Raw genomic sequence first — 26,260 nt, 5'->3', positions numbered from 1 at the left:
CCTCAATAGAATGGAAAGTTTAAAGTACCACCGACTTAAAATCATTGACCTGCCTTGTTGCTTATACGATCTAAGTAGAATTACTTTTGACTAATTTATTATGTGATCGACAATTTGACTCTCAAACTTCGAAATGACATTCAAATTTAGATAAAGAAACAGGAAAACATAAATTCAGAATTCACATACGTATAATAAGTCGGATCCAAATAATCATTGGAAATTAAGTGAAAAGGAAAGTGACCTGGACGATCCAGAGGGTTGTAGTAGTGGTGGCAACACCCCATGTCTAATGTCCCCTTTTATAAAAAATTTTAGTACCTAATAAAATTGTATCTTTTTTTATTACGGCTATTTATAACATATCAAATATAAAAAATGTCTTTTTGAAAATATTTTGACAATATTTCTCATGAGTCAATTTGGGTTGCATATCACCACAATCTTTTAGAGTAACTTACCCAAATAACTATCTTTTCGGAGCTGTTAACAATCTGTAGCTGTCTTTTACATATTTACATTTCGTAGCTATTTTTTAGGAGTAGGCGCGTGTGTTTGGATGTATTTGAATACGCTATTCAGTCATATACATATGTATATAAATGAAATAAACTACACATAAAATCATTCAAATACATATGTATTTATAATACACATACATATGTATTCAGCCATTGCAGTAAGTTGCCCAAAACAATGATTCAAATACAACTGCATATAACTCATTCAAAGCAAATATACATTCATAAACATATATTTTTTGAGGTATTTGACTGTATCAGAGTTTGATACTCATGAATTATATCAAATTAAATACACAAAATTTTAATACAATATAGCTATTTTACTCAATATACATAGTTTATTAAAAAACTACATCATTTAAAGATACAAGACCCTCCAGAATACAACTACATGTAATTCATTCAAAACCAAATACATTCAAATACACATACAATTGCATATAGCTATGAAATGATTGCAAATAATAGTTATTAATCATAGATACATATTAGAATTAGCTATGCCATGTAAAATTTTCAATCTTTTATGGGGTCATTTGCACTTTTGTCCCTATTTTGTGTTGATCTTTAATTTTTGGCCAGTTCATTTGAAGGACGAACCGTGCAATTACTTCTCTTTTATGGCTGGGCTAATAAATGGGCGAGTCAATGATCAGCCCAAACTTAGGCATGTTGGGCGGTTCATGTTTTCATGAGCTAATATCATGAGCAACACGACATGTAGCTGAGGCCTGGATATCCGTGGATTGTGGTCGCAATTTGGGCTGCATGAACTTGAAGATTTCAGTTCCCGCTAATGCTGGACTAGTCATCTTTGCATTTGTTTCTCCTATAACAGTAAGCGCTAACAAAAATGGAACTCAAAGTGAAAATGATAAAATAAAATATGTCTTGATTTGCAAAAATCACTTCTGGTTGAGTTTTCAATTTACACATATTCAATTGTTATAACGGTGAAAAAACACTTCGAGTTTAAGTTTTTGTCAATTATCAATTTGCGTTTTCTACCCAACTATCATCAAGTATTTATTACAACATATTATTCACTTTTGTCATATTATTACTTTTGATTCTAACATGAAAAAAATTAAGTAGTGTAACTATATTTTAATATAACGAAAAAGGGGTCAAAACTACCCTAAGTATGAACAATGACTCAAAAATGCCTCCTCTCGCCTATTGGATCAAAATTGCCCTTCCTTCCACTAGTTTAGACCAAAGATGTCCTTAACATTAATTTACTTTAAAATTGTTCCTCCTTTTTACAAAAGTTTATGTGAAATATATGATTCTTTTAATTAAATATGTGACATTATTTTTATTGGACCACATGTAATTAGACTCAAATCCAACCCATTAAGCCAAGTCCATTTTTAAAAGACCAACATTCCATTCTTAGGACCCGTTTGACCATGAGAATTTCTTTCACTTTATTTGAAAATTAGCATTCGGCCACGGAAATTTCAAATACAACTCAAACAACCAAATATACTTTACAAAAAATGTAACCAAACACAACCTCAGGTCCAACTTCAACTTCAAAATTCCAAATAAAATGAAAAAAAATTGATTTTCATGGCCAAACACCAACTTAATTTTATTTTGTTCTTCGATACCTAGCTGTGTGTTATTTCCTGGAAGGGGCAATCTACACATTATTGAGAACAAAAGCCTGTCATAGACCGCGAAGCAGACAAACATCAATAATCTCCCACTTTCCTTTCAATTCCATTTTTATCAGATCAAATCATCATCGTTCATTTTTCCGGTCCCGTCTGATCTAACGGTGATCGGAGATCGGTGAAATCTTAACGATGTTTAATTTCTTAAAAGGTGTTGTGAGTGGATCTGGTACAGGTCTTAAAGATCTACCGTATAATATTGGTGAACCTTATTCCTCTGCTTGGGGCTCTTGGATACACTACCGTGGTACCTCAAAGGTACTCCATCTTCCTCTATAAATACACGATTTTGATCTCTTTTTTGCTACAAGTTGAAAATGGATTGGGAATTTAGCATAGTTTGGATATTATATTTTAATATATTAGGTCGTGTGATAAGGACTTGTAAAGGCATAGTTACTTCAGTAGTTCGATACACAAAATAAATACTATGATTTTGACATAGTATTGATCCTGAGAAAATTGTTATATGTAGCATTTATTATGAGCAGTGTTAGTGTTTCGGATTGGGAATTTAGCGTAACGCTTTTGGATATTGTCTCAGTTGCGCTTATTTTTTATATAGTAGTAGTATCTTTAAATATTATACTCCCTCCGGATCAGAAAAAGTGTTCACTTAGCCATTGAAGAAAATACTAACTCGATGATAAAAATAGGTAATCTGACTAAACTGCCCTAACTAAATAAGTATTGGGATTTGATCACATAACACTTAATAGGGGCAAATATGGAAAGATAAGAGGGGCAAATATGGAAAGATACGGTTAATTCTTTCTTGATTTGATAAGTGAACACTCTTTTTTATCCGGAGGGAGTACTACATTAGATCGTGTGATGAGGACTTTTGAAGACACTTATTTTGCGTAACACTTTTGAATATTGTCTCGGTTGCGCTTATACACAAACAAACATCTCTTTTCTGCTCAAGTTGAAAAATTGCTAGTTTTTTTGTTCTTAATTTCGTACGATAAAATGGGTTCGTCCATGTGCGGCGTTAGTGTTGTTGATTGGGAATTTAGCACAACATTTTTGGATATTGTCTCAATTGCGCGTATTGTTGTCTTGTTGGTAGTATTTTTATGTATTAGATCATGTGATGAATTTTACTTGTTCGATCTTTTCTCAATAGTCACTTCAGTAGTTCAATACACAAACAAAGATGATTGATGTAGTATTGATCTCTTTTCTGCTCCAAGTTGAAGAATTGCCAGCATTTCTGTTTTTAGTTTCGTAAAAAGTGATGTGTTGTCGATTCGCAGTATTAGTGTTTTGGATTGGGAATTTAGCATAAAACTTTTGGATATAGTCTCAGTTGCGCTTATTTTTTATATAGTAGTACTACATTAGATCGTGTCATGAGGGCTTGTGAAGGCACTATTAGTGTTTTGGATTGGAATTTAGCATAACACTTTTGGATTGTATCTTTATATATTAGATTGTGTGGTAAGGGCTTGTGAAGGCACTGGGATTTAAAACTTTTGTGCTCCAAGCTGAAAATTGCTAGCTTTTCTGTTTTTAATTTCGTACGATAAAATGTGTTGTCCATGCGCAGTGTTAAGTGTAAGGGATTGAGATTTTAGCACTACTTTTTTGGATATTGTCTCAGTTTTGCTTATTGTTGGTAGTATCTTTATATATTAGATCGTGTGGTGAGGACTTGTGAAGGCACTGCGATTTAAATCTTCCAGATACTAGTACATGGAAGCTTACTTGTTCAATCTTTCCTCGTTAGTCATTTGATCATTTCAGTAGTTCGTAGAGATAATTATATCGTTCAAGGAATCTAGAGAGTTTGAAAAGAGCGTCGATGCGTGCTTTATAGCAATCATTCTGAAGAAGGATGGATTAGCAAATATCAATGATTAAGAGTTAAAGACCCATTATTTACAACCAAAAAAAGTGATTAAGACCCATTATTCACAATAAAAAAGTGACCATTATTCCAGTGGGAAGAATCGACAAGATAATTGTTGAGGTGCTTTATAATAGACAAAAGAAGGTACTAAATGAGATTGTGTCAGTCCCTCAGAATGCATATGTGGAAGAAAGATATATTTAGATGTCGACACTAATGGCAGGTGAGGTTGGTGGGTTCTCAAGAAGATAGGAAGGGAAACTATCAATCAAAATATAGAAAAGAAGAAAGGAAAACCAGTAGTCCTAAGCCGGACATCCAGAAAGCTTATGATATCATGTGATCTGAGAAGTTTTACATTTTGGAACAATGAAGATGTGCTGGCAATAGGAGGAGGAGGTGGATTAGGTACAGAATATCGATGGCAAAATTCTCTATATAGTACATGAGAGTCATTTTGGCTTCTTTGGTAGTTCCAAAGGACTGACGCAGGGTGAAACGATTTCTCATATACTACATATTGGTGATGGAAGCGTTGAGCAAGATGATGGATAGAGTTGTAGCAGAACACTATTTGGAGGTTTTTTTTAGATGACCGTGGCGTCCGAGCCAGGTTGCGTGCACCTCAACTAATTCACGGGATACCTTTCACTTCTCACCAGCAACATGTACCAGGTAACTCTGTCCAAGGCTATGGCAGATGGGAAGAAATCACCTAGTGTATGTCTTTTTTAGGATTTGAACCCGAGACCTCATGGTTCTCAACCCACTTCATTTTGACCACTAGGCCACACCCTTGGGTGCCACTATTTGAAGGGTTTTACTGCCAGTAATGGGCAGGATAGTGACACGTCTCACATTTACTATTTGCAAATGATAATTCAGTGTTTTCTTTATGCAAATGAATCTCAATTAACATATATGAGACAAGTGCTACTGTGATTCCAAGCAGTTGTGGCAATCAATTTAAAGAAGTGTGAATTATCCAGGTGGAAGCGATGCACAACTTCAAACTAGCACAACTGTTAAATTGCAGTAGGACACTAACTATGACTTAGTTACGCCTGTTGCTAGGCATGTCATATAAAAGTTGCATAGTTCATACTTAGATGAAGCACTTCTAAGTACAAAATTCTCAATTTCTTGATTTCCTTATGGCCCATTTCACGCTTTTCAGAAATTTCCTATCATAATAAATTTGGATGGTCTTGTTCTGTTTAAGTGTATGTTTCTCTGGAAAATAGAACAATATATGCCCTAGTTCCATTGGACAAAATACAATGACAGATGTATAGGAAGGAAGGGTAGATGCGGTTTATACAGATAGTAGAATCCTTGCCATTGGACCACAAAATAATATTTAACATGGACGGGATTGTGACTGTAACTTGTGAGTTTCCATCTGCTTAAACATTATAGATCAATAAACTGTAAGATGTATCATAAAATTATTTAATGTAGACTTCTTAGCACCAGCTATATGCTATGTTGGCGTCATGTTCAGTTTTCTAGTATGCGAATTAGTTGTTTCACGATAAGCAATTCATTTTTGTTTCTCTCTTCAAACAGGATGATGGGACTCCTGTGTCAATATTTGCTCTCTCAGGAAATAGCACAACTGATGGACATCTAGCTGCTGGTCGGAACGGAGTCAAGAGACTTCGTACAGTAAGCTAATATTGTTTGTAAATTATGATTTCATTGACACTTCACCTTACCTTATAATCAGAGTATTACTTCTCATTTTTTAGCTTATGGACATAGTTCGTTTCTAATTATTGGACTCCTTGATGCTAATTTTTCTCCTTTTTTTTCAGGTTAGGCATCCAAATATTTTGTCATTTCTTCACAGCACTGAAGCTGAAAATGTTGATGGTTCTACTACTAAGGTTACCATCTATATTGTTACTGAACCTGTCATGCCACTCTCTGAAAAGCTGAAGGAATTAGGATTAAAAGGTACCCAGAGGTATGAATTTACCGTGGTTCATTAATTTCTTACCATTCTATGCCTAAGATAGACTGATTACATGACTTACCTGAATTATCATAACGGCAGCATGAGTTAATTTTTGAGCAGTCGTTGTATCAAAATGAATAATCTTCAACTTTTATTGCCAATAGTATCTCATAAGCTCCAACCTGGAATCAATCTGCTTTCATATTCATTTCTTGAATTTGGTATCTATAGTTCATTATAAGGCATCAATTTCATTTCCTGATGGTGGCAGGGACGAATATTATGCCTGGGGGTTGCATCGAATAGCCAAAGCTGTGAGCTTCTTAAATAACGACTGCAAGCTTGTAAGTATGCTTTTGATTAAATTTCATTTGTTCCCCATGTTGAAGGAGTGCATCTATTAAAGCTACTTTCTGAGGAACTGGAAGTTCTAATATTAGGATAAAAATAAAATTGCAGCAGAGATTTGTTTATTGATGCTTCTTATGAATATCTAAATGGCTGAGCTATATTGATTTTTGGCGTTGCACATAGAGGTTACAACACATAAGTTGGATCCTTAGTTTCATTATACATTCCTTGATGCATCCAAGTGCTGAAGAGCTCTTCAAGCCTGGGCCAAGCATATCATGAAGCCTATACCTTTAAAGCCTGAAACATTTTCTTTCATCTGCGATCTATTACTTCTTTCATATTGGTATATGTTTGAGGTCATTTAATCTTCTGCTTGCAAACTTTACTGGATCACTCGAATATTTGATGGATTATTTTGAGTTGCATTTTTACTAATGCAGGTTCATGGAAATGTTTGCCTGGCTAGTGTTGTTGTTACACAAACTCTGGACTGGAAATTGCACGCCTTTGATGTTCTTTCTGAGTTTGATGGACACAATGAATCTTCTGTTGGACCAATGCTGGTAAACTATGATTCAGAATTAACTCACTGGCAACATTTCTTTTCACTTTTATGCCATACCAAACCTCATCTTTAACTGTGAATAACAGGGCGGACAACTACAGATCATTTATTGGATCTCTATAGATGGCACTTCAAGAAAACATAGAAAAAATAGAAACCTACTTTTCTGTTTTTTAAGGAACACAGCACGACAAACTAATTATCCTTGAAACTATTTTTTGTATCCCTTTTTAGCTGAAGATTCATATTTTTCTTTAGAGGATTTATATAGTCTAGCGCAACTGATTTGGGATTGAGGTGTAGTTGATTGATTGTTGATGCTATTCTCCAGTATCTCATGCTTTACTGTTATTTTTCCTTGTTCCTTTGTCACAGAACAATATAGGTTAATTGTTTGTCTTTATTTGTGTCTAGCAATATGATTGGCTTATTGGTGCACAATACAAATCAATGGAACTGCTGAAGTCTGACTGGACGACAATCAGAAAATCTCCACCTTGGACTATAGATTCTTGGGGTTTGGGTGAGTCTGTTCTGTTTAATTGTCGTTATTATTATTTTTGATTGGTTTAGTTTTAGTCATTATTCAGTGGTCATAGAATGATAAGACTAGCAAGTTTTGGCTCTCTGTTTTCCGAGGTTTCACTATAATGATAGTGGAATATAGATTGCAGTTATGGACCTTACCATGTCACTGAGAGCGTAAAAGAAAATCTAAAATGCTTTAACTTTCAACATTTCCTCGGCTAATGAAATGATTGCTTTTGCTGTACCTTCTTTCTTAGATATTATCATTGTTATAATGCTTGAGTATTTATATGGAGTCACCCTTTTCTGGATGCAAAATGGACTGGAGAGCTTTTCGCTAATCTATCAAACACTCTAGAGTTATTACATGTTCTTTTTCAACTGCAAAGTAATTTTTTGATGCTGGGAATTGCTAGGCTGTCTTATCTATGAACTGTTTTCTGGTACCAAATTGAGCAAACAAGAGGAACTGCGCAATACTGCTTCTATTATAGTGAAGGGCTTGTGAAGGCACTGGGATTTAAAATTAGCTGACGTAGTTTTGATCTGTTTTGTGCTCCGAGCTGAAAATTGCTAGCTTTTCTGTTTTTAATTTCATGCGATAAAATGTGTTGTCCATGCGCAGTGTTAAAGATTTTAGCACTACATTTTTGGATATTGTCTCAGTTTTGCTTATTGTAGGTAGTATCTTTATATAGTAGATCGTGTGGTGAGGACTTGTGAAGGCACTGCGATTTAAATCTTCCAGATACTAGTACATGGAAGCTTACTAGTTCAATCTTTCCTCGTTAGTCATTTGATCATTTCAGTAGTTTGTAGAGATAATTATATCGTTCAAGGAATCTAGAGAGTTTGAAAAGAGCGTCGATGCATGCTTTATAGCAATCATGTACTAGTATCTGGAAAGATTGAACAAGTAAGCTTCCATGTACTAGTATCTGGAAGATTTAAATCGCAGTGCCTTCACAAGTCCTCACCACATGATCTACTATATATAAAGATACTACCAACAATGAGCAAAACTGAGACAAATGGATTAGCAAATATCAATGATTAAGAGTTTAAGACCCATTATTTACAACCAAAAATAGTGATTAAGACCCATTATTCACAATGAAAAAGTGACCATTATTCCAGTGGGAAGAATCGACAAGATAATTGTTGAGGTGCTTTATTATAGACGAAAGAAGGTACTAAATGAGATTGTGTCAGCCCCTCAGAATGCATATGTGGAAGAAAGATATATTTAGATGTCGACACTAATGGCAGGTGAGGTTGGTGGGTTCTCAAGAAGATAGGAAGGGAAACTATCAATCAAAAAATAGAAAAAAAGAAGAAGAAGAAGAAGAAGAAAGGAAGGAAAACCAGTAGTCCTAAGCTGGACATCCAAAAAGCTTATGATATCATGTGACCTGAGAAGTTTTACATTTTGTAACAATGAAGATAGGCGTTGGCGATAGGAGGAGGAGGTGGATTAGATACATAATATCGATGGCAAAATTCCCTATATAGTACATGAGTCATTTTGGCTTCTTTGGTAGTTCCAAAGGACTGACGCAGGGTGATACAATTTCTCATATACTACATCTTGGTGATGGAAGCGTTGAGCAAGATGATGGATAGAGTTGTAGCAGAACACTATTTGGAGGTTTTTTTTAGATGACCGTGGCGTCCGAGCCAGGTTGCGTGCACCTCAACTAATTCACGGGATACCTTTCACTTCTCACCAGCAACATGTACCAGGTAACTCTGTCCAAGGCTATGGCAGATGGGAAGAAATCACCTAGTGTATGTCTTTTTTAGGATTTGAACCCGAGACCTCATGGTTCTCAACCCACTTCATTTTGACCACTAGGCCACACCCTTGGGTGCCACTATTTGAAGGGTTTTAATGCCAGTAATGGGCAGGATAGTGACACGTCTCACATTTACTATTTGCAAATGATAATTCAGTGTTTTCTTTATGCAAATGAATCTCAATTAACATATATGAGACAAGTGCTACTGTGATTCCAAGCAGTTGTGGCAATCAATTTAAAGAAGTGTGAATTATCCAGGTGGAAGCGATGCACAACTTCAAACTAGCACAACTATTAAATTGCAGTAGGCCTGCTGCTAGGCGTGTCCCATAAAAGCTGCATAGTTCATACTTAGATGAAGCACTTCTAAGTACAACATTCTCAATTTCTTGATTTCCTTATGGCCCATTTCACGCTTTCAGAAATTTCCTATCATAATAAATTTGGATGATCTTGTTCTGTTTAAGTGTATGTTTCTCTGGAACAAATAGAACAATATATGCTCTAGTTCCATTCAGAAGTGAGATTAAACAAAAAGAGAACAAAATACAAGGATAGATGTATAGGAAGGAAGGGTAGATGTGGTTTATACAGATAGTAGAATCCTTGCCATTGGACCACAAAATAATATTTAGATTGTGTGGTAAGGGCTTGTGAAGGCACTGGGATTTAAAATTAGCTGACGTAGTTTTGATCTGTTTTGTGCTCTGAGCTGAAAATTGCTAGCTTTTCTGTTTTTACTTTCATGCTATAAAATGTGTTGTCCATGCGCAGTGTTTTCCGAGGTTTCACTATAATGATAGTGGAATGTAGATTGCAGTTATGAAATCTAAAATGCTTTAACGTTCAACTTTTCCTCGGCTAATGAAATGATTGCTTTTGCTGTACCTTCTTTCTTAGATATTATCATTGTTATAATGCTTGAGTATTTATATGGAGTCACCCTTTTCTGGATGCAAAATGGACTGGAGAGCTTTTCGCTAATCTATCAAACACACTAGAGTTCTTAAATGTTCTTTTTCAACTGCAAATTAATATTTTGATGCTGGGAATTGCTAGGCTGTCTTATCTATGAACTGTTTTCTGGTACCAAATTGAGCAAACAAGAGGAACTGCGCAATACTGCTTCTATTCCAAAGGTATGCTGCAACCACCGATTGATTTGCTTCTCTCGATCACCTGTCTGATTTTGCTCTTCTTTATCTTCTGATGGATTTGAAAAATTCATTTCATTTGCAATTGGCTTATTTTCCTGTCTCACAGTCTCTACTTCCAGATTATCAGCGTCTCTTGAGCTCTATGCCCGCTCGCAGGTTGAATTCATCAAAGCTTCTTGAAAATAGTGGTAATTTTTTTGTTCGATATTATCTTTTTGTACATTAATTAAGTTGTTCTCAAGCTGCCCAAGAACCTTACGGCTTACGTCATATGACTAATACTTCTCTCCTATTCTACTGTTAGACTGTTGTTTTCTCATATGGTGATTGTGGATATTTATTTCAATAAGTTCTAGTCTTCTAGTAGCAGATGTGAGCTCAATATATGTTTGAAATGTGTTTTGTCACCATCTGCCTGTGGTCAACGTTTCAAATCTAAGGACTAGATGCTGAAGTGGGTTTTATTCTCCACAAATAGCTAATCATTAGTCATCATGGATAATTCAGACAAGGCTTTTCAAATCTGATCAATTTTACGATTTTCTTGTTCCTCAGTTACAACCCATGAGCATGAGGTCATTATTGCTTCTTTCAACCAGTTTTATGTGTTGTGATATATTCGTACGAAAGAATGATTGCGGAATTCTATACCACGCCAATCATGTCAGTCTTAAATTCCAATTGATATCTACTTCAGTGAATAATCATGTCAATTTTTTGTATTTTACTTTTGTCACGTTTTGTTTTCTAATTTTGGTTAACCCCTCACAAAAGCATTGCCTTCTATAACTTTATCTTATACCTGGCTGCATGATAGTTTATCAATTTTGTATTGAGGCACCTATTGGTTGGCCAATTAGGATGAATCAAATGGGTAGCCTTTTGGCATAACTAAATCAAGTGTAATATATATAGATGTCCATTTCCTTGTGTATATTGTACCTTTCCAAGTTTTCTGAACCTTCTTATGTTTTCATGTCTTCTATGAACCTTAATCTATCTTAATCAAATCAAGCCGTTTTGACTCATCTTACTGGAATTCATTATGTGGAGCTAATGCTTGCGTCTCTTACTAATTTGATGCTGCTTCCGTTGCTCATTTTTCATGGGCACATTTATCGCTCTGACCCTTCTAGGATTTTGTAATTAACCCTGGATTTATCTAGTTTTGTTACTCTCTTTTTACCTGACTTGAAGCGATAGTGTTAATACTCTGTCCAATATATCATTCACATCCGGATATCCGCTAAAGATGCTAATCATGTATTGGCAGAATATTTCCAAAATAAGTTGGTGGAGACCATTCAATTCATGGAAATACTTAATCTTAAGGATAGTGTAGAAAAAGACGCTTTCTTCCGTAAGCTTCCAAATCTAGTAGAGCAACTTCCTCGCGAAATTGTGCTGAAGAAGGTAATCCTTTTTTCTTCCATTATGAATTCTAGCGACTTAAATAAAGAAAATGAAAAAATTTACTCAAAATAATTAAGTTAATTGCATGAGCAAATCCAATATTTTTTCTTTGCAGTTGCTTCCTTTGTTAGCTTCTTCACTAGAATTTGGTTCAGCTGCTGCTCCTGCTTTAACGGCTTTGTTGAAAATGGGTTCTTGGCTTTCAACAGATGAGTTCAGTGTGAAGGTTGAACTCTTTTCTTGCTCTACCCTTTTTCTTTTTCCCGAGATTAAGTACGTTTTGCATCAACCAGAGTGATCACGTCTTCTTTTTGGTGTTTAGTTTCTGTTTTAACTTGTATTTTGAACCGTGGGCATCTGTAATAGGTACTGCCTACAATCGTAAAACTTTTTGCCTCCAATGATCGGTCCATCCGAGTGGGTCTTCTGCAGCATATTGATCAATATGGGGAGTCATTATCTGCAAAAATTGTTGATGAGCAGGTGTGAAAATATTAGATGAATTATGGCTATAATTTTTCAAACGTACAGTTATACTTACTCGAAGGGATACACTTAATAATTCAGAATTTCGTAGCACTTGGATGGTTTAATTGCCTGACAAAGCTTTTGATCAGGTTTATGCTCATGTGGCTACTGGGTTCTCTGACACATCTGCTTTTCTTCGGGAGTTGACACTTAAATCTATGCTTGTATTGGCTCCTAAGGTGTGTACATCTTGCATATATATAGGTCCTCCACTTTTATTCTAACATTTGAGAATAAATTTCTGGTTAACTGACCTAGTTGTGCGGCATTTTGCCGTATACCTGAACTAGAACATGCCATTGTACTTGATGCTTTGACTTTCCTTCTGTAAGTCTGATTACTGATGTATGCACTGGTATTGATACTTACCTTTATGTGTGATGCTATAGTGCTTTTTGTTTCTTTGGTTGTTCGTCTGTAACGATATCGTGTTTCGTAGTGATTGAGTAAGTTGAAGTGTGTGGCCATTTCATCTAAAAGCTTAAGTTGTTATAGAGAGTATACTTTTATTTACTTAATTATGTCTTCAGCACGTCTCCTCACGTGCGAGCCTGATTCTTTTTCACGGGCTAAGCCATGGAAACTCTTGTTTGATAATGGGTGGCGTTGAGACTCGAACTAAACACCTCAGCTTGCTCTGATACCATGTTGAAGTTTGTACCATCTCATCTAAAAGCTTAAGCTATTAGAGGGAGTACACTTTTATTTACTTTATTATGTCTTCAACAAAGTAGTTCCATATAGTGTCAATTCCTAGTATCACACTAACTAATGTATTTCCAAAATATATTGCAGCTCTCACATCGCACTATATCAGGATCTTTGTTGAAATATCTCTCGAAGCTACAGGTGTGAATCTTACATGCAAACTACTAGTCTTCTAGTCTATAATTATTTCTTTGCTTCATAGTGTTTGAAATATCTGTTCAAGAAACAGGTATGTGTCATACTGCAGAACTTATTCCTCTTGTCTAGGCTTATTCTTTTGCTCCTTAGGTTTTGCTTTTCTATTTGTGGTGTATGTAGGTTGATGAAGAACCGGCAATTAGAACAAACACTACTATATTGCTTGGAAATATTGCTGGTTACCTCAATGAGGGGGTAAGGAACTGTCTTGGTTATCATACCACTCCAGAATTTAAATAAGTGATAATTTTTAAATGTCTATTGGCTTTTTACTAGTAAAAGACTTTAAAATAGAACCTATCCTTCCCGAGATGTGTTTTACTTCTGACATGGTAATTAATGGAATTTTTCTGCCTGTAGACAAGGAAAAGGGTGCTAATAAATGCGCTCACTGTTCGTGCTTTGCGTGATACATTTGCACCTGCCCGAGCAGCAGGTAACCATATACGTTTTGCATCCAGCTTCTTATTTGGGTCTGAGGCGTAGTTATTGTTGTTGTAATGATAATTTTCTTGAGTTCAATTTTTTCCTTGATATTCGTTTTGGATCTTCTCTAAATTCCTGAGTCTTTCTCTGCTTCCTCTTCCCTTTTTTGTCCTCGTTCCTCTCTCCGTAATATTGGATGCTAAATTTTATTTGGCAGGTATCATGGCTTTGTCTGCTACCAGCTCTTACTATGACGTGACGGAGATTGCAACCCGCATTTTACCCAACATTGTTGTATTTACCATTGATCCAGACAGGTATTCTTCTCTTAAATAGTTGCACTTATTGTTCTCAGAAAATTTGTCCCTGTAAGGACGTAGGATATCTGATATCAATCGAATCTGTTTATGCTAGTGTTTCAGAACATTTTCTTTCGGGGATTACTTTACATCTATGACGCATAGCCTGTTCGGCCAAGCTTCTAAAATCAGCTTATTTTGAAAAGTGCTTTTCAAAAAATTACTTTTGGGGAAAAGCTACTTTTTTTAAGCTTCTGCTACTTACCAAAAACACTTATTTTCTTCCAAAAGCTTGGCTAAACACCTCATATATTAAAAATAAGCACTCTTGGCCTCCCGAAAGTTTGGCCAAACAGGCTATCAATCTCTAGTCGGGGTCAGCTGTAGGAAACCTTACTATCCATATTGCTGCATTTGATCCCATTTCATTCCAATATTCAAAGGGCCACTTTCTGGGATAACTTTAGCTCCTATAAAAAATACGGAAAAGGGCCAAAATTACCCCTGAACTTTGAAAAATAGTTCATCCATACCCTTCGTTATACTTTAGGGCCAATTATACCCTTACAGTTATACTATGAGGTCAATTATACCCTTATGTCTAACGGCTGCCACGTGGCATCATCTCAGCCCTTCAAAATTATTTTACCCTCAAATAATTTTTTACCCACTAAAATAACTCAAAACGACCCGATTTTTTTTTTCCAGCAAAAATAATACGGAATTATTTTTATATTTTTTCTGGAAAAATAATTCCGTATTATTTTTGCTGGAAAAAAAAATTCGGGTCGTTTTGAGTTATTTTAGTGGGTAAAAAATTATTTGAGGGTAAAATAATTTTGAAGGGCTGAGATGATGCCACGTGGCAGCCGTTAGACATAAGGGTATAATTGACCCCATAGTATAACTGTAAGGGTATAATTGGCCCTAAAGTATAACGAAGGGTATGGATAAACTATTTTTCAAAGTTCAGGGGTAATTTTGGCCCTTTTCCGTAAAAAATAAGAAGTTTTTAAGCTTTGCCATTATTAATATATTCACAGTCAGGGAGCTTGCCCCGGTCAAAGAAGTAATGTTTAGATGGGCTTTTAGAAGACGAAAAGAAAGACGCAGGGCATGGGATGTTGCTCCACTTGTACTTACGTGGACTGTATAGAAAGATAAATTGGAGAGCTTTTGAGTGGATAGAGAAGGATCGTGTATACTTGAAGAATAACCTCTTATACCTTATTTCTTCTTGGTGCACCCATGAGATCCCTATAAGCAATAGAAGATTAGGTTTTGTTGGTAGAAACCCATATTTTTTGTTGAGGCTTCTACATTTTGGTATACTTCTTTTGTATGGGTAGTTTTTGCTCTTTCCATGAAAGTTTGATTACTTTATTGGAAAAAAAAAGGAGCTTTCCTCAGCACAAATAGATTACTGCCTACGCACTTGGAACTCAATGGCTTTGGTTCTCTGTGGTTTTTGAACTTATTTGTTAAAAGCAGGCCTCGGTTAGGCTATCCGATAGGTATGATTGCCGGAATCCTCATGGTTGACAGTTTGATGGATGCTTAGGCTGACAGTTTCAACTATCAAGCATGGCTTCCGTCGCTGTCTGGATGATTATGGGCATTTCTGTATTACAAAATCTATCAGAAAGTAACACATGCTTGTAGTCATTAGAATGTGTAGGTTTTATTACTTTGTGGAGCATATTGCTTGTCATTGTGCAGAAGTCAACTCAATATACAGATAGAAGACTGGTAATCCTAAATAGCATCAAAGATGATCCATTTTGTTTGCCTGCCTGGGCATTGATTGTAGTTTCTGAATATTTTGTTGTGTTTGAGTTGCTTTGTTGTTTGGAGCGGATCAATTATTATGAGTAGTTGGAAAACTTGTTCTGATTATGTTGGTGCATATACTCTGTCATCATTTGTTTCTTTTCAATGGAACAGTGATGTTCAATCAAAAGCATTCGAAGCAGTTGATCAATTTTTGCAATTAGTCAAGCAGCACCATGAGAAGGTATTTTAATGTATTCTTTTGTATTTGATTTTTGATCTGCACATTAGTTGTCCCAACTTTAGCCTTGAGTTGAAAAGCTTGCCTTTTATGAAGTTGCCTTGGAGCTTGAGAAAAATGGGTTTCCCATTTTTTGAGCCATAAAACTTGGGGCATTAATCCCAGGGAGGCAAAAACACTAGGCGGGCATTAATCCCAGGGAGGCAAAAACACTTGGGGCATTTCCTCCATCTCTCCAAGTCTTGGTGGAGAGAGTTACTCGGTACCTGTGCTGGTGGGAGGTAGCAGGTGCCCCGTGGAATTAGTCGATGCGCAAGCTTGCCCAGACACCAGGGTTATAAAAAAAACTTGGGGATTGTTTCCTTCACGGACCCCTTAAAGATTATTTCCTAATATTATTAATTGTCTGGTATATTATGACCTGATGCAACAGTTTGGGGGATTTGGGACCAACAGGGGGTGGATCTTTAATTTCAGGAGCTTTTGAATGGTTGAGAGATCCCTAGAATTGCTGGTTTTTTCGAAACTTTAGAACAGTTTAAAGGGACCAACACAAACGATGATAGATTGATATGGGAAAGGCATAGTAAAGGCAATTACACAGTGAAGTCATCCTACATAACTCTTAATAATATTGGATAACAGTCCTTTAATCTCTCTGTAAAGTAAAATCACCTTTTAAGGTAGCCGACTATATGGAGGGAAAGATACACAAGGTCTTTGAAGGAACAAACAGTCCTATACATTCTTTTTCTATTTGTAGTTTGTACAGCTGGGTTCATATATAAACGCGCACACATACACCACTCATTTCACCGTACATATTAGGTAGTAATTCAAAGTTCTAGACGGTTCAGCCTAAATTTCTAGCTGAGCTTGAGATGACTATTCATGATCTATCTGCATTGGCTTGCATGAGTTACATGTGTATCGATGCTCTTGTTCATTATGGTGTCGTTTCTTCTACCATCTCATCCCTTCCCTGATTTTTCTACCATTCTCACTTGTGTTTCTCATCCTCTCCCTTATGCATGTTATACACTCATTTCTGTGTTGTACTGTGTAGACTAGCACTGGAGATACCAGCACCACAAGCATGGGAACTTCATCAATTCCTGGAAATGCAAGTTTGCTAGGGTATGTGATTATTTGAGCATTTATGTGGTCATTTTGCTTCTATTGTAAAGTAATTGCTATACATTGCATTTGGGCGAGTAGCTGCAACATAATCATTTTATCATCAGTTCCTTATAGAATTCCCCAGTTAAGCTTTATCCTAATTTGACAATAATTATCTAAAAATTTCTGTTAAGTTGTCATGATATGAAAATTTAGAGGGTGTTAACGAAGCATTAAAAATATTTCCATCTCCAAACTAATACTACAGGATTATTGCGAAGAACTGTTGAAGTATGTATCCGTTGCGTTTACGGGAGCTCTGTCATTCACCATTTTCCTTCTACAGTTTTTATGTCCTGTAATATTTTTCAGTAATATGGCCTTATTCTCATATTGCAGTTGGGCTATGAGCTCACTGACCCTTAAAGGCGGTAAATCCTCTGAGCAGGGTCCATATGCTCCAGCTACCTCAAGCATGCCTCCTACTTCTGCAGTCCCTGGTTCTAGTTCAAGTATGCAGCTTACCAATTTATTTATTTTGCATTATGCTTCAGTGGTTGGCTGATAATGATAATTTTCGTGCTGCTTTATTCAAATTTTAATTATATGCTTATGAGGATGAACTCATCCCCAACTTGATACTGGTTTCTGAATTAAACAGTTGCAGATAGTTCGAGTATAACGCCAATTCATGTTAGTTCCGGCATAGATACGACAGATCAGCCTGTGCCAGTATCCCCAACATCAAATGATGGATGGGGAGAACTTGATAATGGAATTCTTGAAGGTCATGACAATGATAATGATGGTTGGGATGACATCGAGCCGTCTCCCTCTCTAGCAAATATCCAAGCTGCTCAAAGACGTCCTGTCTCTCAACCAAAATCACAAGGTAATAGCGAAGTCTATTAAACTATGTGTTCTAGTAGAGGTTTACATTCTTGGACAGTATGAAGGAAGTCACGGTTCAGTTACATGGTATGACTGAGAGGCGCGGGCAGACTAAATTCAAAATTAGATGAGGGTGATGAACAAAGAGATTGCTGGAACTCATAAGTGTAACTTCATAGATATTGCCCATCAGAAACTAACATTTAACTAAATCCCGCTATCCTCTTTTCCCCTTCAATGAAAATGGCAAGATCCATTGGGAAAAATGAGACAGAGAAAACTAGGAAGAAGCTAGAAGCAAATTACCTTGTCTGGTTATTAGATCATTCTAATTTTCTTTTTTGTTTTACTTTTTCCAAATTCTTACAATATTTGTTTCAGTTTCGCGAGGAAGCATCACAACGAAGGTAAGCAAAAATGAAGACGAGGACCTGTGGGGATCTGTTCCTGCTTCTGCTCCCGCTCCAAGAGCTACTTCTCAGCCATCAACCACTAGAGCAAGTAGAACAGTTGATGATGATGACCCGTGGGGCGCCATAGCTGCCCCGGCTCCTTCATCAAAGCCTTTGAATGTGAAAAAAAGTGGAGCACTTGACGATAATGACCCTTGGGCTGCTATTGCAGCTCCTGTACCGACTACTAAAGTCAGACCTTCAGTTGGGCGAGGCCGAGGAAATAAACCTACAGTTCCTAAATTGGGTGCCCATAAAATAAACCGAACATCGTCTGGAATGTAAATCACAAAATCAGAACTAGGGTCAACACTGAAAGAAGACTTCATGAGTCACTGTAAAATTTAACCCTCATCACGTGAGTAATAGTTCCAACTGAAAATACAATTGAAAGTTGTGTTTGTATTTTTTTTAAAAGTATCCTCTAAAGGTTCTTTGGGAGGTGAGTATCATTTTTTGCCATTGTCTAGACATTGTAGTTTTTACTCAGAATCATTGATGCAATTCTTTGTAGTTAACGGAACTCATTACATGCAGTTTCAACTTTCAACGTTGAGGTTTCTAGTTTTCTTTTCTGTAGGCAACTGAATCAGCAATTTTTTTGTATTATTTTTTATTAAAGGCAACATGAAATATGAATGTACTAACAATACTCGAACGACCAGTTGCTTTCAGATCTCTGCTTGATTGTGTGGAAAGATAGTAGAAAGTAATTTATTAGCCTATACTTTGGAAAGATAGTGGAAAGTTTCATTCTAATAGGTTTACCAAATAATAAAGAACACATTATCTACTATATATATATAGCAGAGAATTAAAATTACAATTGCTATTCAGCAAAACGTTGGACCATTTTTTTGTTAAACATATCTCGTCTAGTTTTGTAATATTTATATTCCTACAAAAGAGTAAATATTTGGTTTGCGAGAAGTAACAAGGGGAATTGTGTTTCTTATAGTATGGTTTTAGCCTGTTAATTGCTGAAAAATTAGGAAGGAGAAAGAGTTTGACAGTTAATTAAAAATATTCAAAAATAGGGATGAAATACGCAACTCTGTTAGGACATAAATAACCTGTCACTCTTTGTGAATCTTGAAGTTCAATATTTAGCAAATATGATGGGTTCATTCAATACTAAACTTCATTATTTGAAATATTGAAAACTTGTTTAACGAGTATTTCAAGTGAAACACTAGTAGTTATTCACATATTTTAAATTTTACATGAACTTAATGTCCAAACATAAAAGCGTTCAACGTGTCAATCTTTAAATATTTTCGATAATTTCAACTTCAATTTTCTTGTAAACCTTAACAAATTTTTGTCGCAAGGGTCATTAAAGCATTACTACTTTTTTCATTTTTTTTGTGCTGAGTGCCCTTCAAATGCACTAGTATTTAATTTTTGTCCCTTTCGCTTTATACCATGAGGTTTGGGGTTTGAATCCCGGCTTCGTAAAAGAAAAAAAACAGACAATTTCGCAAGGCAGAGTGTTGTAGCATAGTTAGGCCTGTTCGGGCCAAAGTTAAGCCCTAAGACAGAGTTTTGCCTTCAGGTATAAGGCAAAACTCTGCCTTAAGGTAGAGTTTTTTTGGTATCCTGAAGTTAAAACTCTGCCTTAAGGTAGAGTTTTTTTGGTATCCTGAAGTTAAAACTCTGCCTTAAGGTAGAGTTTTTTTGGTATCCTGAAGTTAAAACTCTACTTTAAGGTAGAGTTTCAAACTCTGCCTGAAGGTAGCAAAATTCTGCTTGAGACAGAATTTGCAAATCCAAACTCTACCTTGTGAATTTTTTTTTTTTTTTTTTTTTTTTAATTTTTGACTGAGCGGGAGTTCGAACCCGAAACCACGGAGTTCTAACGAAAGGCAAAAATTAAAGACCACCAATTTAATAGACAAAAATTAAAGACCACCCCAAAATAAGGGCATTCTTGCGAATTGCCCTACTTTTTTTTTTTTTTGGTTTTCCGTCCGGTGTTCGGTACCCGCATTGGAGCCCAACTATATCCAGATACGCGCCGCATAGGCCCCATTCGGGGGAAAACGCTCTCTACTAAGGATTTTTCCATTTACTGCTATTGAATGGAAAAAGTTTTCCCCAAATTCTCTGCCAATATTTCATTCTTTGCTTTCATTCGTGGCTCCTCCAAAAGGTCGCCATGAAATAGTTTTAGTGACTGCTCTTATAGTCGACACAGATATGTGCTAATTTTTTTTTTCTTTCTTTACTCCCCATTTTGGAGGAAGAAATGTGCTAAATTTCTCTTTCTCGCTAAGAAAAAAATTTAGTTGCAAAAGTTTTTGTTGTCATGAGGCTACTGGCAACTAATAAAAAGGGATCAAAGTGAAGCTAATGATCTTAAGACAAGATTATCCTAGAAGAAATCAATAATCACCTAACTAATCATTTTGCATTAAACATCAAATTCCAAAAAGCAGTATATATTATATATTTTAAGCAAATAACATGCAAAGGGAAGACAGAAAGCTACATACATATTCAAAAATGAACTAAAGAGAAAAATAGTTTTACATGGATATGACAAGGTTAAAGTAAACCAATTCTTTAGATAGCTGAAGTGCTCAGACCACTATTCAAACGCTTAAAATTGTAATACTATATAGAAGTTTCCTATTCCTGTATCACATGCATCTAGTACATCTAGTTCTCACCCTTTAGTGTTCCCCTATGAAATATCTTCAAGAAAATGGACAAAACTTTTGCTTTTTCCTCCCGATAATTGTGGTGTCCGGATCAGCTTGCACGCACTTCGACTAATTCTTGGGATACCAGCTATCTATGTCTTTATGTTAACTCTTATCCAAATCATCAAAACCATTTTCTATTTTTTTGCTTATGGTTTTTCCAGCCCGCGACTTCACTGCCTTCTCATCATCCCACTCATCGTCCCAACTCTCATTCCACCCTTCAGCAGTACTTTCCAACTTCATGGAAGATTGAGATTCGGGTTTTCCCATTTCAAGTTCTTGATATGCAACGCCATCAAGATGTCGATCCTGTTTTCTCAACTTGCAGCAGATGAATATTCCTCCAATAAATAGAGCTGTCATACCTAGTAAGTATGCCCCATTAGTTGGGGTCATATACATTGTATAAAATGGCAAGTAGCCTTGCCATCCGATGTCAATCGTGCATTTCCCAGTTCCAGCGTCAAGCGTAATCAATGAATTCCCTCCAATTTTAGATGAGATATTAATCTGATTAGAAAATGAGAAATTGAAAAGGACTCAGAAGCACAACATTAGGTTCATTTTGACGCTTTGGAAGGTTGAACAATATATTTATACATTACTTATCACTCAGCGAAAATTAATGTGATTCAAGTTCAACTAATGTCAAATTCATTTCTAAGGCATAACTAAACATTTACTGTAATAAACTTATTACTTTGTTTCAGTATTTGAACACTATTTCCTCCACTGATATACCAAAAGTGATTATGCCAAATTCTCGGAAACTCACCATCAGATCAATTCATTGAGATACAATAATCTTTAGGCCCTCAAACTATCATTTTCTTCTATTTAGGCACTAAATTCATTTTTGGATTCATATTGACCCCTTTTGTTAGTCGGCCAACATAAATCTGCTGAAATCAAGAGAAGGGGGAGGGGCTACTTGCACATTTTCAGAACTTTCCGGGACTTCAAACTCTGCTCACTGTATTTTCTTTTTGTTCTTTTCATTAGGTTCCAGTTATATTCATAACACATCACATATCAGGCTATTTTTACCATTTGGCTGTTTAAGTTGGTCTGAGAGTTTCTCACCCTTTCCACATTAAGTGCATTTTTCTTCTATTTTTGACTATCCTTAACGTGATTTCCAATAGAAGTATTAAAACCTGTCCAACTTTCGCCTTGTCATTTTGTCATCATAAAATTTGTCCGGCTAAAGCCAGCCGTTCAGAAAGGAAGAGTTCTTTTACCTGCTTGACATCATATCTTGGTATCTGAATATTCTCATAAGTTTTGTTTGCAGGTGAAACATTGACCTTGAGCATCAAAGGGTTCTCACCATTGTTATGGACGAGCAGAAATGGTTCCTCATATCCTACATGAAAACAACGTAAGATTTATGGTCAAGCCAAATTCCAGGTGTTAAGACACGAAATGATCATTTAATAATAACATAATCTAATGTAAGAGAAATAGCAGTACTAGAGAATATGGAGGTTTGCAATTATCCAACGTTCTCCTTGTTGCAAATTAAAATGACGAGCAAATAATAAAGATCAACAGCAAGTCAATTACATAAGAAATATTACGAGAGAAGAGGTAAACAAAAGAAACCAAAAGGATGGATCAAAAAGCCAAAATACATAGTTGCATTTGGTGTCACTGAGAGAAGAACCAGATCCATTTCAATTCATAGTTTCATTTGGTGTCACTGAGAGAAGAACCAGATCCATTTCAATTATTTCCTACACAGCTACACTTAATAGATGGAGACAACAGATTCTTCACATGTATCTTTTCTCAGCAAGGACTCACCTTCAGCGGCTATCAGGAACTAAAGAAAAAGAATATCCGAAAAGAAAAGAACAAACGGAAGAGCAGAAGAGAAAGTGTACTAGAAACTTCTGAACAAGCGGACGCCAGATGCAAAACTTGAAATTAGCATGAAATCTGTATTACAAGAAGTAGAACAAGAGGACACCAGATGCAAACCTTGAAATTAGTATGAAATCTGTATTACAAGAAGTTAAAAGTCCAAGAAGCTTGGGATTTGGATCAAAAGAAAACACATTATGTTCTTTAGAGTTTAGAAAAGGCAGCAAATTTCGCCCTAAGTGCCAGCCTTGACAAGAAGGTCCAGCAAAGTGCCAGGAAAATTGTTCAGTCTACTGTTGAATTGGAACCCAGGTTACTAGATTCAGGACGGACCTGAGGCCGTGTTTTGGAGCGCGTCTGGAAGCTTAGAACAAAAAAAAAGTACTGCTCAATGACAAAGAGACACTAACTGCAGAAACTTGAAATCATGAGAATCTAATCAAATCTTGAACGGATATGTGGACTGCTAAACCTAGTCTATACTCTATAGCAAAGCAACTCATGACTAGCATCCAGGTATCTTTCAGATTTTCCACTTTAAATTTTTCATCGGATTTGAGTCCCAATATTGTAGTTCACTTAACTCACAAATATGGAAGTTCCAAAGAATGTCTACCACCTTATCATTATATTTTTCTTCTGTAATACTTATCCTCCGATATGTTATGACCAGATGCTAATTACAGAGACAAGGAGAATATAGCAAAGCCTAATAATATTGTCAACAGCACAGTGTGTGCATGTGGAGAGCTACAAAAGTCAAGGAGTGACTGGAAACTCTTAAGTAGTATCTATTCTGTTTTCTTCAATGTTTCAGAATTTGACGTGAGGCAAGTCAATTTGGAAGCTCCTTGAATGCAACCTAAACTAACACTAATTTATGCATAATACCACCAATGTGATATGCTGATTATGTCGGATATAATTCTCTGCTTAGTTGAAACTTGCAATGTCAAATAGCTTGCTTTTCAAGGGCGTCCACAATTAGCTTGGACTATCAGAAGCCATTAAGATGACATAAAAATATGATATTTGATAGATTTACGCAGTCAAGTTCATCTAAAATAAGCTATTACTCAAAGCTCATTGCAATCCCGTCAAACATCTAAGCTGCTCCTTAGAATCCCACCTTGCGCTTTAGTTTAAATACGCTTTTTGAGCCACATTGACATGAACTAGCCAGAAAAATTACAGTATTTTTTTCATATCAGTACATATCCTTATAATTCATCCATAACAGGTAAAGGAAAAGAGAGAATAAATATCATAATGAAGTGCTACGCTTTAATTCAAGCACCAAATGTCACTAAACTTGCAATCACTTTAGCAATCTCATAGTTTGTTTGGCCAAGCTTTTGGGAAGTCAAAAATGCTTAATTTTTGAAAGTTCAGGTGTTTGGCCAAGCTTTTAGGGAAAAGATTTAAGTGTTTTTGAGTAGTAGCGGAAGCTGTTTTTCAGAAGCTAAAAAATAGCTTTTCCCCATAAACACTTTTGGACCCTTGGCCAAGCACAAATTACCGTGGTAATATTGGCAAAGTGCTTTCAAATTGATTATCCAAATACGAACTACTGCCCTCCAAAAGTATTTCTTTTAGAAACCACTTCTAACAAAAAACACTTTTCAAAATATGCAGATTTTAAAAGTTTGGGGAAACAGGCTATAAATGTCGATCAATTAATCAGCAGGTTTATACTCAGCAAAGACTACCACTGAACTCAAATTACTCAACCACAAGGAAACTACTATATATAATAAAAGCAGAAATGGAGAATTACCTTTCTGGGCAGAAAAAAAACAGGCAGTCATACTGATATGATCATCCTGACACTTATTAGATGCTCCCGCACAGGTATCCCTAATAAAAGCCGCCGTTGGTTGACCTACAGGGACTTGATTAATACCTGAATTCACGTTTGCTGCAGTGACAGAGCTTGGTGATGGGGCTACCTGAATAAAATATATTCTTTAAAATTACACAATCAACCAAGAAAGAAAACAAAACAGAAATATGGGCAATATTAGTATAAGGGTAGCAGGCCTCAGCTTCAGGTAATAGCCTGTTCGGCCAAACTTTGAAAATTCTTTAGTTTGAAAAGTATTTTTCAAAAAAATATTTTTGAAGATCAGAAGTTTGTGTTTGGTTAATCAATTTGAAAAATACTTTCCCAAAAGCTTCCAGAAAACAGCTTTTGCTACCCGCAAGCAACTTATTTTTCTCTAAAAGCTTTGCCAAACACTTTTTAACTTTCTAAAATAAAATCTCTTGACCAAACATGCTATAAACATTTTTTAAATATACATATAGAGTGGTGCGTATAAACCTGATTATCTAAATGTTCGAAATGGTGTACAGGGCGTGCATTAGATTGCCCCAAGGAAACCGAAATCAACGTAATAAGTAACACAAACAATCTCCAGAACACCATTTTTTAAAACTCGGGAGTTTATGATGGACCCTTTGGATTATTTTGGTCTCCAAGAATAGCCAAAAGGGTCATAAATTTTGAGAAGTGAAAAGGGAAAAGATCAAGAATACACTAAAAGAAGAAGATATCTGGAAGTTTCAAAGAGAAAGGGACAAACACACAGAAAAGAGTTGACGGAGAAAAAGATGAAAACACAAATGACCACGTCAACGACGGAATATATAAATTCTTTAGACCAAGTCAGTCAATGAGAAGATACAAAATTCTTCAAACCAATGAAAATTCTTCAAAAGAGTAAAAAATCAGAAGGGTTAATTACAAATTGTATATGTATAAACGAAACTGTGCTCTTAGTTTTCCTCTTCTCACATTTCATTCATTAGAGTAATTTTCCTTAACGTACGTAGTTAGTCAATGAAATTCAGAACTAACGAAAAATCTTCAGTCTAATAAATCAGGGGTTTATTGAAAATTGTATATATGTAGAGAGGGAGTTGTGCTCTTCTTGTTTCTCTGTCACATTTTATTTGTTGAGTACTTTTCTTTAACGTACGTAGTTAGTAAAAAATGGCGTGCTTTTTTTCATGGTTGTCAACGTCACATTCATTCCGTGGAAAAGTTCCTTGACTTAAGCTCACCATGCCTATTCCCCTACGCCATGACAATATGACCTTTCTTCTCAAGTCTCTGCCTTTATTTTTAAGTTAGCTCTGACTTTTCATGTGGAGTTTAGCGTCTAACCAATTAAACACACACACACACACACGCACAAAAAAAAAAAAGAAAAAA

At 35.8% G+C, this 26,260-nt stretch overlaps 2 protein-coding genes across 3 annotated transcripts; one reads left to right on the top strand and one right to left on the bottom strand.

The window, feature by feature from the left end:
* Nucleotides 1-2,132: 2,132 nt before the first annotated feature.
* On the top strand, nucleotides 2,133-19,033 carry LOC132640446 (uncharacterized). Its single transcript, XM_060357035.1, has 21 exons — nucleotides 2,133-2,464; nucleotides 5,631-5,729; nucleotides 5,879-6,030; nucleotides 6,293-6,365; nucleotides 6,816-6,938; nucleotides 7,355-7,463; nucleotides 10,327-10,406; nucleotides 10,531-10,612; nucleotides 11,698-11,837; nucleotides 11,953-12,063; nucleotides 12,204-12,320; nucleotides 12,455-12,544; nucleotides 13,161-13,214; nucleotides 13,392-13,466; nucleotides 13,632-13,707; nucleotides 13,915-14,014; nucleotides 15,941-16,010; nucleotides 17,074-17,144; nucleotides 17,526-17,638; nucleotides 17,788-18,018; nucleotides 18,399-19,033. Exons 1-21 carry the CDS (start codon nucleotides 2,339-2,341, stop codon nucleotides 18,752-18,754), a joined length of 2,448 nt encoding a protein of 815 aa, XP_060213018.1. The 5' UTR covers nucleotides 2,133-2,338; the 3' UTR covers nucleotides 18,755-19,033.
* A 1,910-nt stretch (nucleotides 19,034-20,943) lies between these two features.
* On the bottom strand, nucleotides 20,944-25,920 carry LOC132640445 (uncharacterized). Of its 2 annotated transcripts, none has more exons than XM_060357034.1 (4): nucleotides 25,791-25,920; nucleotides 24,821-24,992; nucleotides 22,419-22,543; nucleotides 20,944-21,687 (listed from the first exon to the last, which is right to left on the bottom strand). In XM_060357034.1, the coding sequence occupies exons 1-4, from the start codon at nucleotides 25,845-25,847 to the stop codon at nucleotides 21,280-21,282; spliced, it is 762 nt and encodes a 253-aa protein (XP_060213017.1). In that variant the 5' UTR covers nucleotides 25,848-25,920; the 3' UTR covers nucleotides 20,944-21,279. The 2 variants fall into 2 exon arrangements, with proteins under 2 accessions (XP_060213017.1, XP_060213016.1); XM_060357033.1 differs by lacking the exon at nucleotides 25,791-25,920 and adding an exon at nucleotides 25,367-25,784.
* Between the last annotated feature and the right edge of the window lie 340 nt (nucleotides 25,921-26,260).

Source organism: Lycium barbarum, chromosome 5, assembly GCF_019175385.1.
Source record: "Lycium barbarum isolate Lr01 chromosome 5, ASM1917538v2, whole genome shotgun sequence".
Classification (NCBI taxonomy): domain Eukaryota; kingdom Viridiplantae; phylum Streptophyta; class Magnoliopsida; order Solanales; family Solanaceae; genus Lycium; species Lycium barbarum.
This window is presented reverse-complemented; position numbering and strand designations above follow the sequence as displayed.

What these genes read in the sequence shown, in the direction of transcription:
- LOC132640445 (XM_060357033.1), bottom strand. Translation starts at nt 25,471, where the DNA reads ATGGTGTTCTGGAGATTGTTTGTGTTACTTATTACGTTGATTTCGGTT. An exon ending in TCGAACATTTAGATAATCAG is followed by an intron (nt 24,993 to 25,366) that starts GTTTATACGCAC and finishes TATTTTATTCAG; the next exon opens with GTAGCCCCATCACCAAGCTC. An exon ending in TTTTTTTTCTGCCCAGAAAG is followed by an intron (nt 22,544 to 24,820) that starts GTAATTCTCCAT and finishes GTTTTCATGTAG; the next exon opens with GATATGAGGAACCATTTCTG.
- LOC132640446 (XM_060357035.1), top strand. Translation starts at nt 2,339, where the DNA reads ATGTTTAATTTCTTAAAAGGTGTTGTGAGTGGATCTGGTACAGGTCTT. An exon ending in AAAGCTTCTTGAAAATAGTG is followed by an intron (nt 10,613 to 11,697) that starts GTAATTTTTTTG and finishes ATGTATTGGCAG; the next exon opens with AATATTTCCAAAATAAGTTG. An exon ending in AGTCCCTGGTTCTAGTTCAA is followed by an intron (nt 17,639 to 17,787) that starts GTATGCAGCTTA and finishes TGAATTAAACAG; the next exon opens with TTGCAGATAGTTCGAGTATA.